Below are 18,415 nucleotides of genomic sequence, written 5' to 3' on the forward strand. Positions count from 1 at the left end.
GGTTATTGCGTTTTATACTCAGTAGAATATTGAAAATACATTTCAGATGTATTTCAAGATTCACGTTATAAATTAATAAATGTGTAGGTAAGTGTGGTGGTGTGTGGTAAAGTTTTTAATTTGGGGTATGTAATGTTAAAATGTTCTGTTATTTTGTCTTATTTGGTGTATTTATTTTAGTTTTTAATTCCGTGAAATTGTAATCATAATAGTTCATTATTAAATTAATTAAATTAAGGAATAGGAGTTGAAATAAAATAGTCAAATCACATATTCAGTTGTTTATTATCTATACTGTACTCAAAATTGATCCGAAGATCACATCACATAGTAATTTCATAAATAATATTACAATGTCATGTACTTTCTGTGATTGCTCATGAATAAAAAAATGTTCACAATATTATCAATACTTTGTTCACTGGACCGGTTTACCTTTAGTAGACTGTACTACTACATAATAACATACTTTAGGTAAGTATTCAAAGAACTTACAGTGTACTTGATGAGAGATATAATAATCAATTATTGTGTTGCAGTTCGTTTTTTTGTCAATATATTTACAGTTTTACATTTTTTTTGTGATTTACAAATAAATTCTTGAATATTTAATTAGGTCACCATTATTCCATTTGGATTTACAATAACAGTACTTTATAGTTAAAAATATCACAAAATGAAATATATTATGTGTAAGACACACGCAACATTAAAAATACAACAAAAGAAAAATATAAATCCACTAGAAACCTTGGGCCAGAAGAGTCCCTTCTAACAGGAAGGATACTTTCGATGTTCGAATCTTTCATAACGGCAATTTGATACCATAATCATATTATCATTATCACACTAATTAATTATAAAAGTAATCGATTGTCTTACAATAAATGCGTCAGATCATAAAATTTTGATTTTAAAAATTATAGGCAACAAATAATCCATGAAACGATAAATTTTAACAAAAAATAAAATGACAACTTATGCATTTAAGAGTCATAGTGCCGTATTGATAAAAGTGAACTGTCACCGGCCACTTGCACGAACCGATAATAACAACCAACACAAACAAACGCAACGAGTTCCTAACGAGTTTAACTCCATCGTCCTCTTCCGCTAGTCAGCTTTTATCGATATGGCATTCCACTTACGATACGACAATAAATATAACGCGCTTACACATTAATCACTTCTTTAATTCCGACGCTAGGAATTATTTTATAATATATACCTAAAAATATAATCACGGCACAAGTATCCCTCCGACTAAATTACTAACGTAGTGTCACTTTATCAGGATTTAGAATCAAATATGTATTATGTATCTTAAATATTTCATTATTAATATATCATTATCAAAATATCCACTAAATGGGAGGAATAAATCAAATTATTAATATTTTATTCTAACATTAATCGCATGACTGATCAACAAAAAGGATATGGACTAGGAATAATATTAGGCATCAGGCTTCCGCGCCTCGGGCGCGCGGCGGCGCGGCCGCGGCGTGCGGCTGCGGCTCGCTGCTGCGGCTGCGGCCCGCCGCTGCGGCCGCGCCGCCGCGCGCCGCCTCTCTCTATCCGCATATCTCCTCTACATACATACAGAGATAAACTCGATCAAAACGTTAATACTGTTTATGTCCAAAACGATAGGGGAAGCTGTTCCGTGGTCTGTACTCATCGAGAGGTAACTCGGACTCGATCGTCGGTCACCATTTTGTGCTTCGATAGACGGGGATCGACCGGAAAGAGAATGATTATCTAGCAAAATCTATCTGGAATAAAAGCCGACGTTCTATCCTAGAATTTTAGGTTAACAGCTCGGAAGTATGCCTTCTTCGATTCGATATTGTCCGATAACGTCGATCGCGTCTCGCACGGCGGTCCACTATCACTCTACGAGTGTGTGATCTATGCTAAGTGTACGGACGCCACCGAACGTGAATTGTGCTCCGGCGTCAAAAGTTTCGGTGCCGAAGGAGAGAAGCGGCTACTCTATTGGTGTCTCATTACTGATTTTCTTAATCTAATCTAATGTAAAACTTGTCATCTATAAAAACATAATTTCATAACGTACGTAAAAAAGTAACATAATTCTCACAAAAAATGCTCACAATAGGAGTGGGGCGATGCGGGCCGGGGGCCGCACCGCCCGTACCGACACATCGCTTATATACAACAGAGTTTCGCGCGACGCCGAACGGCGGGCGCGCCGATCTCTACAGGAACTCATATCGCATCTTAAAAAAAAATAATATACAATAGTAATAAAACATTTGAAACCTCACTAACTACCGTTCGTCGACCTCGGTACGATCTCGATAAAATAACTCGACCGGCTCCGGCGTCTCGAAATCTATCCATATCACAATCGCATGACCGTGCCCGAGAATCACGTCCCGCTACGTATGTACACACTCGTTCGCGAGGAGCGGCGCTCGGGCGGCGGGCCCATTGCCTACCTGCGGCGAGCTGCGCGCCGGGCGGGGCGGGGTGAGGGGGGCGGGGGCGGGTGAGGGTGAGGGGGGCGAGGGCGGGTGAGGGTGAGGGCGGGCGGGGGCGGGGTGCGGGCGGTTAGGGCGGGCGCAGGGCGGGCGGCAGCTGCACGGGGATGTGGTAGTAGCGGCAGGCGGCGCGGCGGCAGGTGCCGGCGGCGGCGTCGCGGCACACCACCACGCGGCACCCCACCACCTGCAGCCCGCACCCTGCAATGCCGCAACGAACAAACTGCTGTTAGTATACACTCCTCAAGTAGACGTTACATACACAAAGTTATTACAGACAGGGCAAGGATATCTACATGAATGACTTGAAATTCTCATTTCCATTTCGATAAACAAAATTATTCATATTCATGCATATACTTGTGATGTTTGTATGAAAAACACAAATCTATACTGTCAAAAATGTTCTATATGACGATAACGTCGTCCGCGACTCACACGGGTTTGTATTAAAATTACGAATCAACTATCTAGTAGGTACGTATTGATATCTTCATTCGAATCTACGTCTACTTTACAATGTACGTCTACATAAACATGAATAACAATGTCAAATTTCAATTTACTATTACAAACATACATCAGTTGTTAAATATTGCATGAGTTTTCAACTTGGTAGGACTGTTTTAAATTCACAAAGGGGGATTAAAATTCAATGTTTACTATGAAATGTACCTATACCGGACGATCATCTAAAACATGACAAGTATGGACAAATTTTATTAGAAAATATTAGTCTTTTCTACATATATTCCATTAATAGGGGTAACTCAAAACATGCTTTTTAAAACTCTACCATCTACGCTTCTAAAAATGTTCTACTATTTTCATAATGTTGGTTATAATTATAATGTGATCTACTAGAAATTAATTCTAATTACTGGCTACATTGGTAGCTACTTGGTATATATTTGGTATTTTTCTAAAAACGTTAAATGTAATCATGCAAAATCGGGATTAGGGGATGAGACAACATATTTCAAAATTATTCGGTGAACTTAATTCGTCCACTCAGGTATCAGAGTTGACTGTGAAAATGTTCAAAGATTCAAATTAAAATTCACAAATAGCGTTTTATTTCAAGAAGTTATTGCATACGTCTAGATTTCTCGTCTTGTAACAAACGCGATATAAAAATGTATAATTTTTTAAATTACATGTAAGTACATACATATGTACGTATATCTAAAACGTTTACGTGCGTACAGATGGTAGGAGGCCAAATGAGTCAAATAGTATTGAATGAATTATTTTTCTGAGTTTCACGGATTATCGAGACGCAAACAATAGCATAAGTTGTGTTAAGAGGAGATGTGCATTAGACGTACCTTCACGAATATGAACGAATCTGCAGGTAGGTCTTGTACATCCTTGTCGATTAAAATCTTGGCACACCGGGAGGGTGTCCAGTAACTGTAAACATAATAATGATCAATTAGTATTTGTGTGTGGTAGGACACTTCGCATCCGTACAGTTTCGCCGCAATATTTAAGTAAATAATGGACTGAAGTCAGTCCAATTGTCAATATTTCCACCCGTTCTATCGGGTATTGTCAATCATTTATTATCGTCACTATTGTCAAGCTCAATTATTATCAGCCATTATTCATCCTTGTTATGATTGTTTTTTATCCATGATACATCTTGAGGATGCAGTTAATATACCTAAAGTTTCATTTTTTGTTTAAGGATTTTAGACAGGTTCGATGGCTATTTCTGACTTTTCATAAATGTGAAAACGAAAACGTTAGGACAGCATAAGTTTACCTACACTTATTGTCATTCGATGTATTGTGGCGAAACCGTATGAATGAAGATGATATTTATTTCTACTTCATAAACAGTCAAGAATTCCTCTTCATAAACAAACCACGGATTGAAAATAATTATGATTATCTAAAATGGTCACATCAGCTGTGTACTGTGAGTCGGTGGAGCATTTCTGACGGTTTATGAGTTGAGTAATGTTAATAGTGTTAATACTAATTCTAATTCATCACTTTATGGACATTCATACATCTGACATTAATAATTATCCTCTTTGCACAGCCTGTCTGAAAAAAACGCTGGAATAGTTGTTGTAATATCAAAGAGCAAGGGGTACATTGGCATTCGTTTACCTAAATTATCTTACGTGCGCGTTAGGAAACCTCTATGGGAGTCGGATCGAGAAACTGTTACGTCAAGGAAAGCGTGAAGTTCCCCGGTGGCTACTAAGTATTAAATAACAAAACAGGACACACGGAAGGCGAAATTGCTCGAAATTAAATCATTGCTGCTTCAATATTACAATAACTTTACAAGATTCGGTGCACAATATGATTGGTCCTTCCAAGCATTCTTTCAATAACGTGCGCTGAGTGTGTCACGTTTATATTGTAATATGTTGGGAACCGGAGCTATCTGCACTGCTAGTTATCGACACGGGAGGAGCCCGTAGGCGAACTCTGTTATTCTTGTCGAATGGAAAATAAAAACAAAAAGTTCCGTAACCGTCAGAGAGTGGTGTTAAGATACGCTGCACTATGCACATAGTAGGTATGAGTATATAGTATCTAAATGGCATGCAGAACGCTTGAAATATAATCATTATTGCGCAGCCAATCTTATTTAAGCGTGACTATATTTTACAAAAAAGCTAAAGCATGATGCTAGACAACTTTTACCAGGGCGAGGGCGTTCTAGAGGTTCTGTAGCGTCCAAAGTGTACCCATAAAAACCAACTGTTGCTATATAAAGCTTAAAGAGGCTGTGGGGGAGAGTTACGACATGTGTCTGCGTCGGCTGTGATGAGTTTAGCTCCTCGTGTGTTCACGCCGGAGGAACTGGGACATGCTTATCGGTAGGTAGGCATGGTTACATGTAAATAGACAAATTAAATTTATACCTTTAGCTTACATGACAGTTCTGGACGTGACATGTTAGTGGTAGTACAAACTGCAACATAATGACCATTAGAGAGTGCGGTTACTGTACGACAAACAAAAGAAAACCAAGTATATTAATTACGGCTACGGTGATTACTTTCAATAAGCATCAGAGAGGCTTCAACAGTAAGCGAGGAATTGAAGCCGCAACGGCGAAGCACTTAAGCATACAGGAAAACTCGAAGTGGATAATTGGTCGCGTTCACTCTTTTAACATTATGTACGATAATGTGCCAATTTAAATTTAACGGACCACTCGCAACTTCGACTTTTCCCTTTTCACCGCCATCATTTCAACTACCAACTACGCGTCAAAAAATAAATAACTTTAATCTATGTAAGAAGCATTCGGTTCAAAATGAGTGAGAAACAAAAGACCCCCTTGGTTGCGGTTGATAGTTGACTTTGAAGAGAGGTGAAATACATAATCTGATAAAAAGCTGACTATATATGGATTACAAGCGAAATTATTGATATTTTACAATGTGTATGAGTAAATAGATGTTCAAGAAATGGCAAAGTCAACTTTTTAGCAGTACAGTACTGGCTTCGTTGTTTCAATTAACAGTATCACCTTTATTGAAACTGCCCAGCGGCGTGTGTTATTAGTATTTCAGAAAATTATCTGCAGAGAATTCAGAAATGCGCATCATTACAAAGCTCGGCGTTTCAATATAGGCAACGACAAACAGGAAATCACTTATACTCAGGATATTATAGAAAGCTCATTATATCTTACCGGGTGTAAAGCAAGGCAATACTGTAGAATGACTTCTTCCACATTTGAAAGCAAGTATGTAACTCACTATACAAAACTAAAAATAGTCAACAGATAAGTTGTAGCATCAACTGTTCATTACAATATAATAGATACAGTTACGGCACAATGACTAAAATGATATACTGTGTGATGATGACATTTACCGCGCGGCTACATATACGGACGAATGTTCGGACGAAGATTCGGGCGTGTTGTCGCGAACGTCGCGCACGACCGCCGGTCCACTTGTCCACAATACCATCCTAACAGTTCGGGCGAATATTCGGGCGAAGTAAAATGGTGGCGGTATTTTTTTAAATGGTGTATTATTTTTATACTTTGTAATTCGTGTCTCAGGATTTTAAGCTTACTCGAAGTAATTAATAATTTTGAATAATTCATATAGTCTAGCATGACTCCATTCCGTTGTAGACCCAACCAAAATTATACGAGCATTCGATGTCTCCACTGGCTCTGAACTCTGTGCAACTGTTTGAGGTAAGGCAATTGATCGAAAATTGCGGCGTACAACACTCGTGTTCGCCCGAATATTGTCAATGCACGAACTGTCCGGCCAGACACGTTGCGATAACGCGAACCTTCGCCGAACCCCGCATGTATGGCCACGGGGTTACACGTATGAGTCTGATAAGCGATGCCATCGGTTCGTTGGTTGTTGCCGCGAGTGTCCGAATAGTGTTAACTGCATACCGAACTGTAAGTGCGGCGAAGAGGAAATTTATTGCATTTTCGGTTCAAACACATGTCCTGACCCGTTGCTAAGCGGTAAGAAAGTCACATTCACACTCGCGTTAATGTTTCCATTTCGCGTCATCTCTCCTCGGTGCGTGTTACCTTGTAAGTAAGCTTACTCCACCAAGCGTACCTCGACCTGTTGTAGAGTTCATTAGGTGGTCACTGCTCGAGACGCAGTACAACTCTATGCGTAAGCGCTTAGTCTACTTAAAACCTAAAGCGTTAACTAAAACGTCTCTACGAAGCGGTGACGAAGCAAGCTTAAACGTTGGAAGTAATGATGTCGGGTAAAGAGTGTAGTGTTTCATTCTTTTTTTGTGTTGTTTTTTTGCTAGTGTAAATCTGTTAGAATTGCTTGCTTATAAACATAATAAAACGTTTTGGTGAAGGATTACTGAAACTGCAACGTGTAGAAATGGATAGTCGGAAGGGCGTAGAGGCGATATGCGGTTTAGAGCGCAGTTCACTTAGCTTACTGGTTAGAGAGGGGAGCATTCGAGCCCGTGATACAGGAGCGGGATACGATTGCGATCATACGAGGTGAGGACTTTACAGTCGGAAGTGGTTAGCGTTACTAAGCACATGCTCAAATTAAAAACGTCGGGATAGTGTGATAAGCGCGTTGGTGTTTGTGAACCGCTCGGGGCGGCGGGGTGGGGGGTGGGGGTTGGTCACGCGGCACACGTTACCTGTCCGCGCTCGTCGGTGTACACCACATAGGGCGCGTTGGGAGGCGCACAGCCTGTCCGTCCCGACACAAAAAGCGACAAAAGATTTGCAATGCGGACGACAGCCGAAGCGGTCATTCGGAAGGCATGTAACAGAAAGCGTTAAAAATAAATAAAAAGAAAGTGCCACGAAAGACAAAGCCGCGGCGACGCTCGTCGCCGCCCACGCTGAGCGCACACGGGAGCCGCTAGAATAATGAGAACAATACCTGATGAGCCAAACGTACGGGGGTGGTGGGTTCTATTCCATGCGAAAATTAGAAGGCGGTTGTGTTAGGTGCGGGCCTGCTGCTGCAAGCCGGTAACCACTAGGTTCTGGGGCGACACAATGGCCAAAGCGCACCCGTGCGGAGCTCCTCCGAGAACAAGCGTGTACGTAGCGGGAAACGGGATCGACGGACCAAGCGCTCAACTCTCAGTACGACGATACTCGCGATAAACGACGATCGACAAGAGGTAATAAAAAAACGTACAGTCATGCATCTCAAGCGTTATTATTACCGGGATCGTAGATACGAGAAATATACACGCATAAGATAATAACGGTAAGTGAGTAGATATACAATATATAGCGTAAAACTACCGAGACATCCGCGAGACGACAGACCGCTCGCTTCGTCCTTACAATAATACAATACAAATGTGACAACACGCCTAGCGCTAACCGCCCCGACAGGCCGGGGCCACTCGGCACACGTACGAGTCTCTACGCGGAGACCCCGCCCCGCGCCCCGCCGAGCGCGGGCCGCCCGCGCGCCCGCTTATGTCGTCTTCATCTTCTTGTAGGGGTTGACGGCCGCCGCCGCCGCCGCCGCCGCCGCGGCCGCCGCGGGCGGCGTGGGCGGCGGCATCGCGTACATGTACGGCTGCTGGTAGTAGGCCGGCATGTGCATCGGCGGCGCGGGCCAGCCGGGCCGCATCATGAGCGGCGCGCGCATCAGGCCCGGCACGGCGGCCGCGCGCGCCTTGAACGCCTGCTGCGTGTAGGCGGCGGCCGCGTGCGCCATGGCCGACTGCTGCGCGGCCAGCGCGAGCGCCGCGGCGTAGTTCTTGTGCGCGACCTCCTTGGCGACGGCGGCGGCGTCGGGCGCGGCGTCGGGCGGCGCGGGCGGCGAGGCGGGCGGCGCGGGCTGCGGCGGCGCGGGCGCGGGCGCGGCGGGCGGCGCGGGCGCGGGCGCCGCCGCGCTCGGCGGGGCGGACGTCGCGGGCGCGGGGTACTCACATGACACGGGCACGAAAGGCTGCTGGAGTTGCATCAGCTGCTGGTACGTCGTCGCCGGCTGGTACACGGGCACGCCGGCCTTGTCCGCCGCGGGTCGCTTGTACGGCACCACCCCGGGGAAGGCCTGAAAGACGAGGGGTAGCACGTTAGAGGGGTTCGATTCGGGAGCCGGCGGGGCCGGGCGGGTCGGTCGGTGGCGTGATACTTACGAAGTTATCGTAATAGAAGGATCCGACGCTTTTCATGTCCATCTGAAACGAGAAACAGACGGTTGAGCGGAGGTTTTCGGGCTCGAGGTGGTCGGGGTGAGCGGGCGCGGCGCGCGGCGAGGGGCGGGGGCGGCCCGTCGCGGCGCGCCGCGGCCGCGGGAGGGGCGCGCAGGGAGCGTGCGGGGGAGGTGGCGGGAGGGGAGGGACGGTGAAGCGTGCAAAGCTGGCGGCCGTACCGGTGGCGGCTCGAGCTCGGCGGGCGCCGGCCGTTTCTTGCCGGACTCCGAAGTCGCGCTCGCTGCCGGCTGCTGCGCTGCGGCGGCCGTCTACGTGAAGCGAAGCGTCGCAGGACGGGACGGAAACAATAACGATGTAATAGATGCACAGAATACACCTAAAGCTCGGCGTAAGGTGATATTATGCGAAAGATAAAAAAAATTAAAAGTTAAGCGTGAGTGCGACGGAAGCGTGACGCCGCGGCGAACTGAACAAAACAAGCTCTGCGAACGGAAGCGGCGTCGCGGCGAGCGAGACCAAGCGGAAGAAGAGAAGCGAGCGCGAGCGAGCGAGGCGAGAGCGTGCAGCCTTGGCGTACCGCGCCGCGCGCCTGCGCCTTAAGGTGCGCCTGCAGGTGCAGGGGAGGGTGGAAATAGCGGCAGGGGTCGCGGACGCAGCGGCCCTTGACGGCGTCCATGCACACCGTGACACAGCCGTCGTCGTGCGCGGCGACGGGCGGCGGCGGGTGCGCGAAGCGACACTCGGACTCGGCGCGCTTGCACGCGCCGCGCTGGAACTCCCGGCACACCTGCACCACCACACACCAGCCATGTCGCCGCTCGCACCCTCGCGCCCGCGCGCCCGCGCCCTGCTCGCGCTACCCGCCCTACTCGCCCTACTCGCTGTGCGCGCACGCCGGTCGCCCCACACGAGTTACCCACAACACCTACCCCTTTACTCTACTATCGCTACTGCTTCGTATTTAGTTTTCATTCTAACTACACTGATTTATCATCACGCTTATCTTGGAATTATTTAATATTTCACCAATAAAGATGTAAATTCCTAATATATTATATTTGTTAAGAATTTTCTTATTTTAGCAAATATTTGATCCCCACTATAAAATAGCCGCTAAAAAGGAATTTTGACAATGTAAAATTTTGATAACAAACTCGACCGGACGCCGCTTTTGTTTTGAATTTACAGTTCCAATTTATTAATTTTGATCTACGCATCCGTCGCATTTTCATTTAGTTAAGTTTAATTAGCTTCATACGAGATATTCCTATTCCTTCGGGCTACTTGATTATCGGGTGTTAAGCATCGGCGTACTACATTGTAGGCACAAATCGACAGCATCAATTCATTGTCTAGAGAAAGGAGGCGAAAGCGAAGAAGTATGTTTCTGGACCAAAATCAACCAACCAGTATTGAAAACGACATACTGGGTACCAACGAATACAGGATTTATAAATGTAGACAAGCGTGGTTATGATAGCTGACATTGCGCCAACAGTGTAAGTAGGCCCATCACCGGGAGTAAAGCGAGTGATGCTCGCAAAGCGCACGCGACGTACCGGGCAGTGCGCCCACGCGCCACAGACACACGGGTATGAGGACGGCGCATCGGCCAATTAGCACAGGAGACCGACAATCTCATAAAACAACAGGTAACTGAGAGTTCTCAATAGATCAGGACAAGAGTGACACGTGAAAATGGGGAAACGATAATATCTTAGGGTCTAAGTGTACACGAGTCGGTCTCCAGCATACATGAACATCAGAAAGCGCTACTCGGATGTCGGAGATTTAGAGATCATTTATATGCGGAAATCGATATTACCTCGAGGCGGTCGGTGCGCGGGATCTTCTGCTGCAGCACCGGCTGCTGCATAACGCCGAGCGGCGAGGCGCCGGCGGCGGACGGGTCGTGGCCCAGCACGGCCGGCACCAGCTGCGGCGCGTAGTACTGCGCGTACGTCGAGCCCACGCCCGGCACGCCGGACAGATACGGCGAGGTCGCCTGCGGACACGTCCAATGTTTCAATCGTCATTCACGCCGCTCGCTAACATATATCGCACAATTACCGGTTAGTATACAAATCACCAATAGCGCACAAAATAGGCTTCGTCAGCCCTACAAACTTCACTGCAAGCATTGTTAGGATGTAAAAGCGTTAAAAGTAAATGCGTACACAAATTCCAGTAAATCATTAGTCTTAGATAGTGAATTAAAATTAGCCAATAAAAGCCATCATGCATTAGGTAATAGAGAACGAATTGAAATATTAATTAGTAAGCGTAAGGTCCTTCCGGTCAAGCTACCCACCGGCCACCAAGAAATATAAGAAAGGGACAAACAGGGTTAGGGTTAGGGGATGCTGTATTTACTTTATTGTTTTGTGTACAGTGCAAGCGTGTGAGTGTCATTGGCCAGTAATATCAGACAATATTCATAAGGAGTCCATTGAGTAATAGATAAAGATAGATTCAATATATAAAGTGTTTACTTAATAATGTTTGAAGTATTCATAATGTAGCAATTGTAATGTAATGTGCATTGTACAAATTTCTGAAATGTTACTGAAGGAACAATTTACGACTTGTTTACGACAAGGCCATAATATGTGTTCCTCTTGAGATATATGATATTCTTACATTCTGACAACCTTTGAGCGTTATTTTGGCAAATAATATTCCACTTACGGGATAAATGCGTTTAAGAGTAGTATATTTAACTCAGGAGCCAGAAATTTATTAGTTTTGCGAGGCAAGGTTGCAACCAGATGGTGCAGTTCCTGATATTACTGGCAGCGGTTCGTGTGTGAAAATCTGTGTCGTGTAGCGAAGGGGTCGGGGTCGTATCGTGAGCGGCTTGGCGGTCGGGCCCGGGGCGGCCGTGGCGGTTACCTGCGGGGCGAGCAGCGCGAGGCTGATCGGATCCAGTGCGGCGAGGTGGCCGGCCGCCGCGCCCGCTCCGCTCATTCCGCCCACCTCGACACAAAACCACACAAACACGCTACTCATCGTGCGCGGGACAGCGCGCACCGCTAGCCCTCGACGTCGCTCCGCACGCTACCCGCGCTATATGGCGCGCTATTCTCATAAAGCGTTGCTTCACGGGGGCTCTCCATAAAATACTTCAAGCGATACCTAACCGTCGCCCTTTCGACTACAATGGACCTCAAAACCCACCACCCAATTTCATTAGAAACTATATCGGAATGAATATGTAAGTACGATCGTGCTTTTTGTTGTTACAAAATTGAATTAATTCTGACCCCTTCTCGGTACGAGTAGCGTTAAATAGAACATCGTTTCCCCTTTCCCTGTTATTGTGCACGTATTTTATAGACAACCCCCAACTAGTAATCTAACTGAAAGCTCCTGATGGAAAAGAGTCTGCGGTGCGGGGAGGGACCTCGAGGATCGTAGGGCCGCGAGGTTAGCGAAAGTGTGAATAGTGAGGGAGTATGTTCCAGTGATTTAATCTGCATTACCGCTTATACCCACTTCATACACATGTAAGTTCAGAGAATAGTCATGCCACTTAAGGAACGAATTACAAACATGCTCAAGCAGTGAGGAGCGATCGGCCATCGGCGGCGTGGTTTAAGTTGTGCCCAGACTACCAGCTACTTAGAAAGACTCTTCACCTAGCGTTTATTTGTTAAAACACCACAACCTACAGTCTTATAGCAACAAACCCTGTCGTAAGTTATGCGTAGGTACGTGGAAATAGTTTAACATGGACCACTTTTATATCGTAAGCTTTATGCGTGTCAAGACTTCCTTACAGTTACCTGAGAAACTACAGCATAAAAAATAATTTACAAATTTCGCAATTTTAATGACATACTTATACATTACAGCAACGTGATTCATCTATTTATAACTCATACTGCATTATATGTTTGGCACAACTTAAACGCGATGCATTTAAAAAGTACATACTACGTGTTTTTTTAAAGAAAGAACGCATAAAGTACAAGGGGTAGCGAGGTACACCGAAAGCTGCGTTATGCGTGCAGACCTACCTACTGGGGAGGACCGATCGCTCGAAGCATTAAACGTGTTAGTCGTTATGGTGTTGGACTCACCACGGTGGGCACCTGACCGGGCAGCACCTGCCCCGGAGTGAGGCCCATCTGCTGCATGAGAGCGTTCTTCAGTGCTAGATGATTCCGACCGTTGATCAGCAGCTGATCCTTGAGATGCTGCGGCGGGTGGAAGTACTTGCAGGGCGGCTTCTCGCGGTTACACCGGCCCTGGAATTGAAAATATGTCGATATTAGCTACAAGTGAAAAAAATAAAAATCAACATACATTAAAAAACAGCGTAAATATCAATAACGTGTATTAATGTGTACACGCGCAAGTAGTTAAGCTATTACAAAACAAAAAATATATTACTAAATAATACTATACAAAACAACAGACACGTATCGTATTGTTATGTGTCATACATAAAAATAAATATTTAAAATTATTTTATTGGTAGCTTTTTCTGAAACACATTCGGGCCTAACAAGTCACACGAAAGTTCTGACAATTTTACGATACTTGCTGTCTTGTGACTGTTGCATTATCATTTCCATCTTTTGTATTCCGTAATGAGCGCATTTACATAACATATCGATATCGATGTTGCATGTAAATAATACTGAGGGAGACATATGACACCATTATACCATTCACATAACATTCGATACCATTCAGATTGGCAATATGCGTAACGGTTTATTTGCGACCACAACTTGCGTAAATCGAATAGATATAACTGTATAAAGGTTCACTAAGGATAACTCGTCAACTAGAAATACGGAATACTCGCTAACGGTATTTAATATTAACCATTTCTGCAGTCCATCTCTTGGTACTCTTACTACCACCACCACTTTTCATTAGACACATATTATACGATATGTTTATGTAACAATTTCATGTTTAGTTATTATTGTGGACGTGTAACAAGCTAATAACTACGCAACCGATCCATTTCCACATCCCCCGAGCCGAGTACGTGCCGTCGGAAATCTTTCGAATTTTTCCTTACAAAAGAGCGTTAGGCGTCAAATATTCGTGGAGCGGTGGGAGCGGCACAGTTTCGCTCTGCTCATTTTCGGCGTCAATGAGGCGCGAGATAATTGCCTTTCGGAATCGAAGCCCTTCGCCGCACCCGTCTATGATGATTTATTTACATCCGCGTAATTAACTGTCGCAGTACGTGACGGGAGGCGCCCCGCGGACGGTTTATCGCCGCTCGCCGAGCCTACTCGCAATATTTTATTCAGTGAAAAAAAAACGGAAGAGCGCTTATCGCTCGCCCGAAGAAAATACTTATACAAACAAACTCCATCTGAATACCTACTCGCCGCTACTCCAGTTGGGGGCCGCTAACTGATAATGTCCGCGGAACGGTCTTCAGCTCTCGAGTGATTTATTGAATAACTCTTGTAAAAACGTAGTGCTTTTAATGTTCCGTGTAAAAGAGTTTTAACGGAATGAGTTGATCGACTGAGCAAACTAAATAGTAAGAAATAAATCTTGATAAATTGAATATCTAGTCATGTTAATTAATTAAAGCTGTTATTTTGTGACTAAACAAAATTAGCTTTTTATACGCATATCCTGTCATTTACGGTTTCAATATTTAATATCTTTCATTGCAATTAATATAATATGCGTTGCAACGGATAATAAGAAAATAATGAGAATAATTTTAATCGTAAAAACATACGAGTAACATCGTAAACTCCAAGATCGAACAGTTTACGAGTACAAGCTGCAACGTGTGCTAATTTCGGAATCTTTATACATCTGATTCTGACATAAAAACTATTTCTTAAGTCAACAGTGAGCAGATATTACATAAGCAAGCAAAGCGAGCGGCTCGCATATTTTCGTTTATTTTTATTGCACTCATTAAACAACGAGGTGGCGACTAACACGTCTCAGTCCAGACTCGAAGACGAGTGAGGAGATGGAATCGTCAGTTTTGGTTAGACATTCCATTCAACTAACAATACTCAATCGTTATATATTTTTTTGTTTCTAATCTTTAAATATTTTTGTACCCTGGGGATAGAAAACTTTCTTGAAGTCTACTTGATGATACGAGTAAGAGGCACTGTCGCCCGTAGACAATATAGACATCTATAACCAACTCTATTTTTTATGCATTCTCCTTATACTATGTATTTATCTCTCTAAAATGTTCTCCATCTATATTATCTATCTAATACTTAGTAAAAGGAATCACTAATTAATATGTTCAAAAACTACCGAAAATCCAACATTAGCTCCCACACTGTAACAGACGTGTGAATCTTCGGTCGGTGTGCGATTCAGTTGCAGGCTTGTTCCAAATTTTCTCAGTTATTAAACTTTGGCGATGCGTGCCACGAGCCCGATTACACAACTACACAACTAGTGGAAGCGGCTGCATTTAGATTAACTTGTTACTAGCAGGCATAATGTTAGTTGGACGGTCCTCTTGGAGCTAAGGCTTAGCACAGACTGCGGTTAAACGCAAGCGGAATATAAATAGATGAAAACGCAAAAACGTATACGAACGCGCACTGCGATTGGCTTTCGGCTTATTTTAATTTCAGTATCATCATCGATTTCTGGCGAACAGCATGTGTTGTGGCGTTATTTTTATAACTCGTCAATCGACACCGAAAGAAAATCTGAATGCGGGTAAACGCAATGGTGCGCCACCATACTATTACTATGGGACACAAAAAAAAACGCGCGTTCGAAATGTAACCATTTACGTTTTTTAAATCAGTCAGTTACATGCATAAAAAGCATTGTGTTAATTTTTTTGCGGTATCAGACCTGCGTTTAGACGCGCGCGTTTAATCGTAGTGCGTGCTAAGCCTAAGCCTGAGATAAAGTTATTATTTCCTGTTACCCGGCACCGTCGACTTTAACCGAGTTCCGATCTGAACCAGCCAGTTTGTTCGCCTTGAATAGGTGATCATGTTCTCGCAACTGTTATAATTTGCTAGTCTGTCAATCTCCTATTATTGGGATAGACAGATCGGGAGTTTACAAACTTTATTGAGGCTATTCATAACTTTGAATATTAGTAAACAACGAAGCCGACTGTAGCCGTTCATAGCAACTAAATGGTTTGAACCGGACGTGGTATATTTATTAAATTTCCTCATTACATCACCTCTTAAAGCGAAACATGACATATAATGCAAAATTATTTTGTGGTTAGTTAAACTTAAATTCATAGAAATAAAATTTAAATGTTTATTCCATTATTCCAAGAAAGTTTTTCCAAAAATATAACCGATTTTGTGCAGTTAAACGCCGTACCTACTGACATTAACAGGAAAATTGCCCGAGTTGCAAACTGTGTAAGTAAACGCTTAAGAACTTTTGTGATTAACATTAGGAAGCTTTTCTGGAGAATATTAAGAGGAAATTGATAAAAGTCGTTTATTGTAGTTCTGACTATTCGGAGTTTGTTTTTGTTAGTTGCATTGCAACGATTACATAAGACACTCTGCGTCGATCTAAGGTCAAGCATAAGGGTCAATCCACACCATTGTCTATATATGAAACTCGATGAAAAATAAACATAATCTGGACGTAATCTAGATATACAATTATAAAAGCATCGCAAGAACTTGGATCCTACATATTTATTGCAAAATTATTTTTTACATATTTCTACAGTTGGCACTCGGACTTATAACTATTCTGACAAAGCATTTGAACGGATGGAGTAAGAGCTCATATTGAGCTCTAGCGAACCGCGACTACAGTGGGGGGTGGACCCTACAACTTTGGAACGAGTGTAACCAATTGGTTTTATTCAAAGGTTACGAAACTTTCCAAATAAAACTCCATTTGCAAGTGAATAGAAAAAACCTTTCATATCAGATTAAGAGCTTGTTTCTGTAGTTCGGCTTCGCGTGATGTATGCCACGCTGACTGTACGTTAAGCCGTTAATGTTTTCTAGTTAAAAGCGATGACATATTATTAAATTATAACATTTATTTTGTGAGAGTATTTGTTTTTTAAATTCTGGTAATTTAAACATAAGTAGGATCTAATAACCTTGTGTCTATACATTTTTCATTGTCGTCAACATAATAATTTAATAACTTAAAATTAATAGAAGCCATTTTTGCATTTGGTTTGGATTTGTAGACTAGTCAAGGAGATATTATGCAGATCTTGATTAAGTTAATTATAAATATGCATATTTCTTAATAATTTGCACTTAAAATTTTCGATCATTTCCGGATATGTTGACCTGAACTCATCTCCACAAGTTTTGGATAGTCCAGTATATTCGACGCTGTTGCGGATTTATATCTTCCAGTAACACATAAATAGGTTTCTATCAAACGTGCATTTAAAACGCGAAGTTAGTAAACATTACGGAAGAGAGTAGAAAAAGCTATTGTTTCCGATTTGGACAATTCGGAGCGTGTCGCGGGGTCGGCCGGCATGCAGGTGCACGCGGCGATTAGCGTGACGGACGCCCCGGCCGATACAAATGGCCGCGTCGCCTGAGACGGATGGCCCGCGCCGACCCCGATGCACATTACGATGCATTAATTGCTATTCCATCACCTCTATCTGTTCACGTACGAGCAACACGAGTGCACACTACACAGAATGATGCCATATTTTTTTTCCAGCAATAGAACGCGGTGATTTACGCGAAACATCCAGATAAAAATGTCAACATTGCGCCAATCTTTATTGCTCAATCGTTCTAAATGCGATCGAGTTTTACGCTACGATAGGAAATTGTGGTCTCCATCTACAAAGTTAACTTAATAATGAAAATTAGGGAAAATTACTTTAAGGATTACAATAGGTGCTATGAAGGGCGACCTTTGAAAATTCGCCGCTCGTTCCGGCGAAGGGTAGAGGGCCGAGAGGTCGCGGGGTGGGCAATAACCGCCCAAAACTAATAACATTTTTGCGATAGTGGAGCAAACCGAGCGAGCTTCCCTTCCACGTCTTTTATGGCACAACAATGCGCACTTGCAATACAAGGGGTTAGGAGAGTGTCAGTTTCTTACGATCGGTTCCCTATATTCGACGGCGGCATAAATGTGCCCCTGGAAAAATATTGGTTACGTGGGCGCGGGTGGGTTGAATGCGGTGAGTAAAATATAGTGAAGTTTCAATATAAACATAAAGGTTCTAATATTTTCTTGTTTTGTTATTTCTTGGGATGAAGGACGTAACTACACTAAGACGCAAAGTGCCCAGCGTTGCTTAATTCAGGCTTTAGATAGGACTTCAATTATATTTGGGGAAGCCC

The 18,415-nt window shown here is 43.5% G+C and overlaps 1 protein-coding gene across 16 annotated transcripts in view; it reads right to left on the minus strand.

Annotated features, from left to right (window-relative positions):
* Nucleotides 1-266: 266 nt before the first annotated feature.
* mbl (splicing regulator muscleblind) overlaps nt 267-18,415 on the minus strand; it is a 354,372-nt gene continuing 336,223 nt past the window's right edge. For 6 of the 16 annotated variants that reach the window (XM_073080273.1, XM_073080272.1, XM_073080270.1 and 3 more), the window contains 6 exons: nt 13,208-13,375; nt 12,018-12,101; nt 10,951-11,130; nt 9,344-9,433; nt 9,108-9,149; nt 8,151-9,022 (listed from right to left, as the gene is read on the minus strand). In XM_073080273.1, coding sequence (XP_072936374.1) covers nt 8,438-9,022; nt 9,108-9,149; nt 9,344-9,433; nt 10,951-11,130; nt 12,018-12,101; nt 13,208-13,375 — 1,149 coding nt within the window. In that variant the 3' untranslated portion in view covers nt 8,151-8,437. Of the gene's footprint in view, nt 2,706-3,832; nt 3,918-7,637; nt 7,691-8,150; nt 9,023-9,107; nt 9,150-9,343; nt 9,434-10,950; nt 11,131-12,017; nt 12,102-13,207; nt 13,376-18,415 lie in introns of those variants that run through there. The other 10 variants (XM_073080278.1, XM_073080280.1, XM_073080279.1 and 7 more) reach the window with 10 other exon arrangements.

This window comes from Epargyreus clarus, unplaced genomic scaffold (genome assembly GCF_041222505.1).
Source record: "Epargyreus clarus isolate Ecla_fem2 unplaced genomic scaffold, WU_Ecla_fem_2.2 ptg000015l, whole genome shotgun sequence".
NCBI lineage: Eukaryota > Metazoa > Arthropoda > Insecta > Lepidoptera > Hesperiidae > Epargyreus > Epargyreus clarus.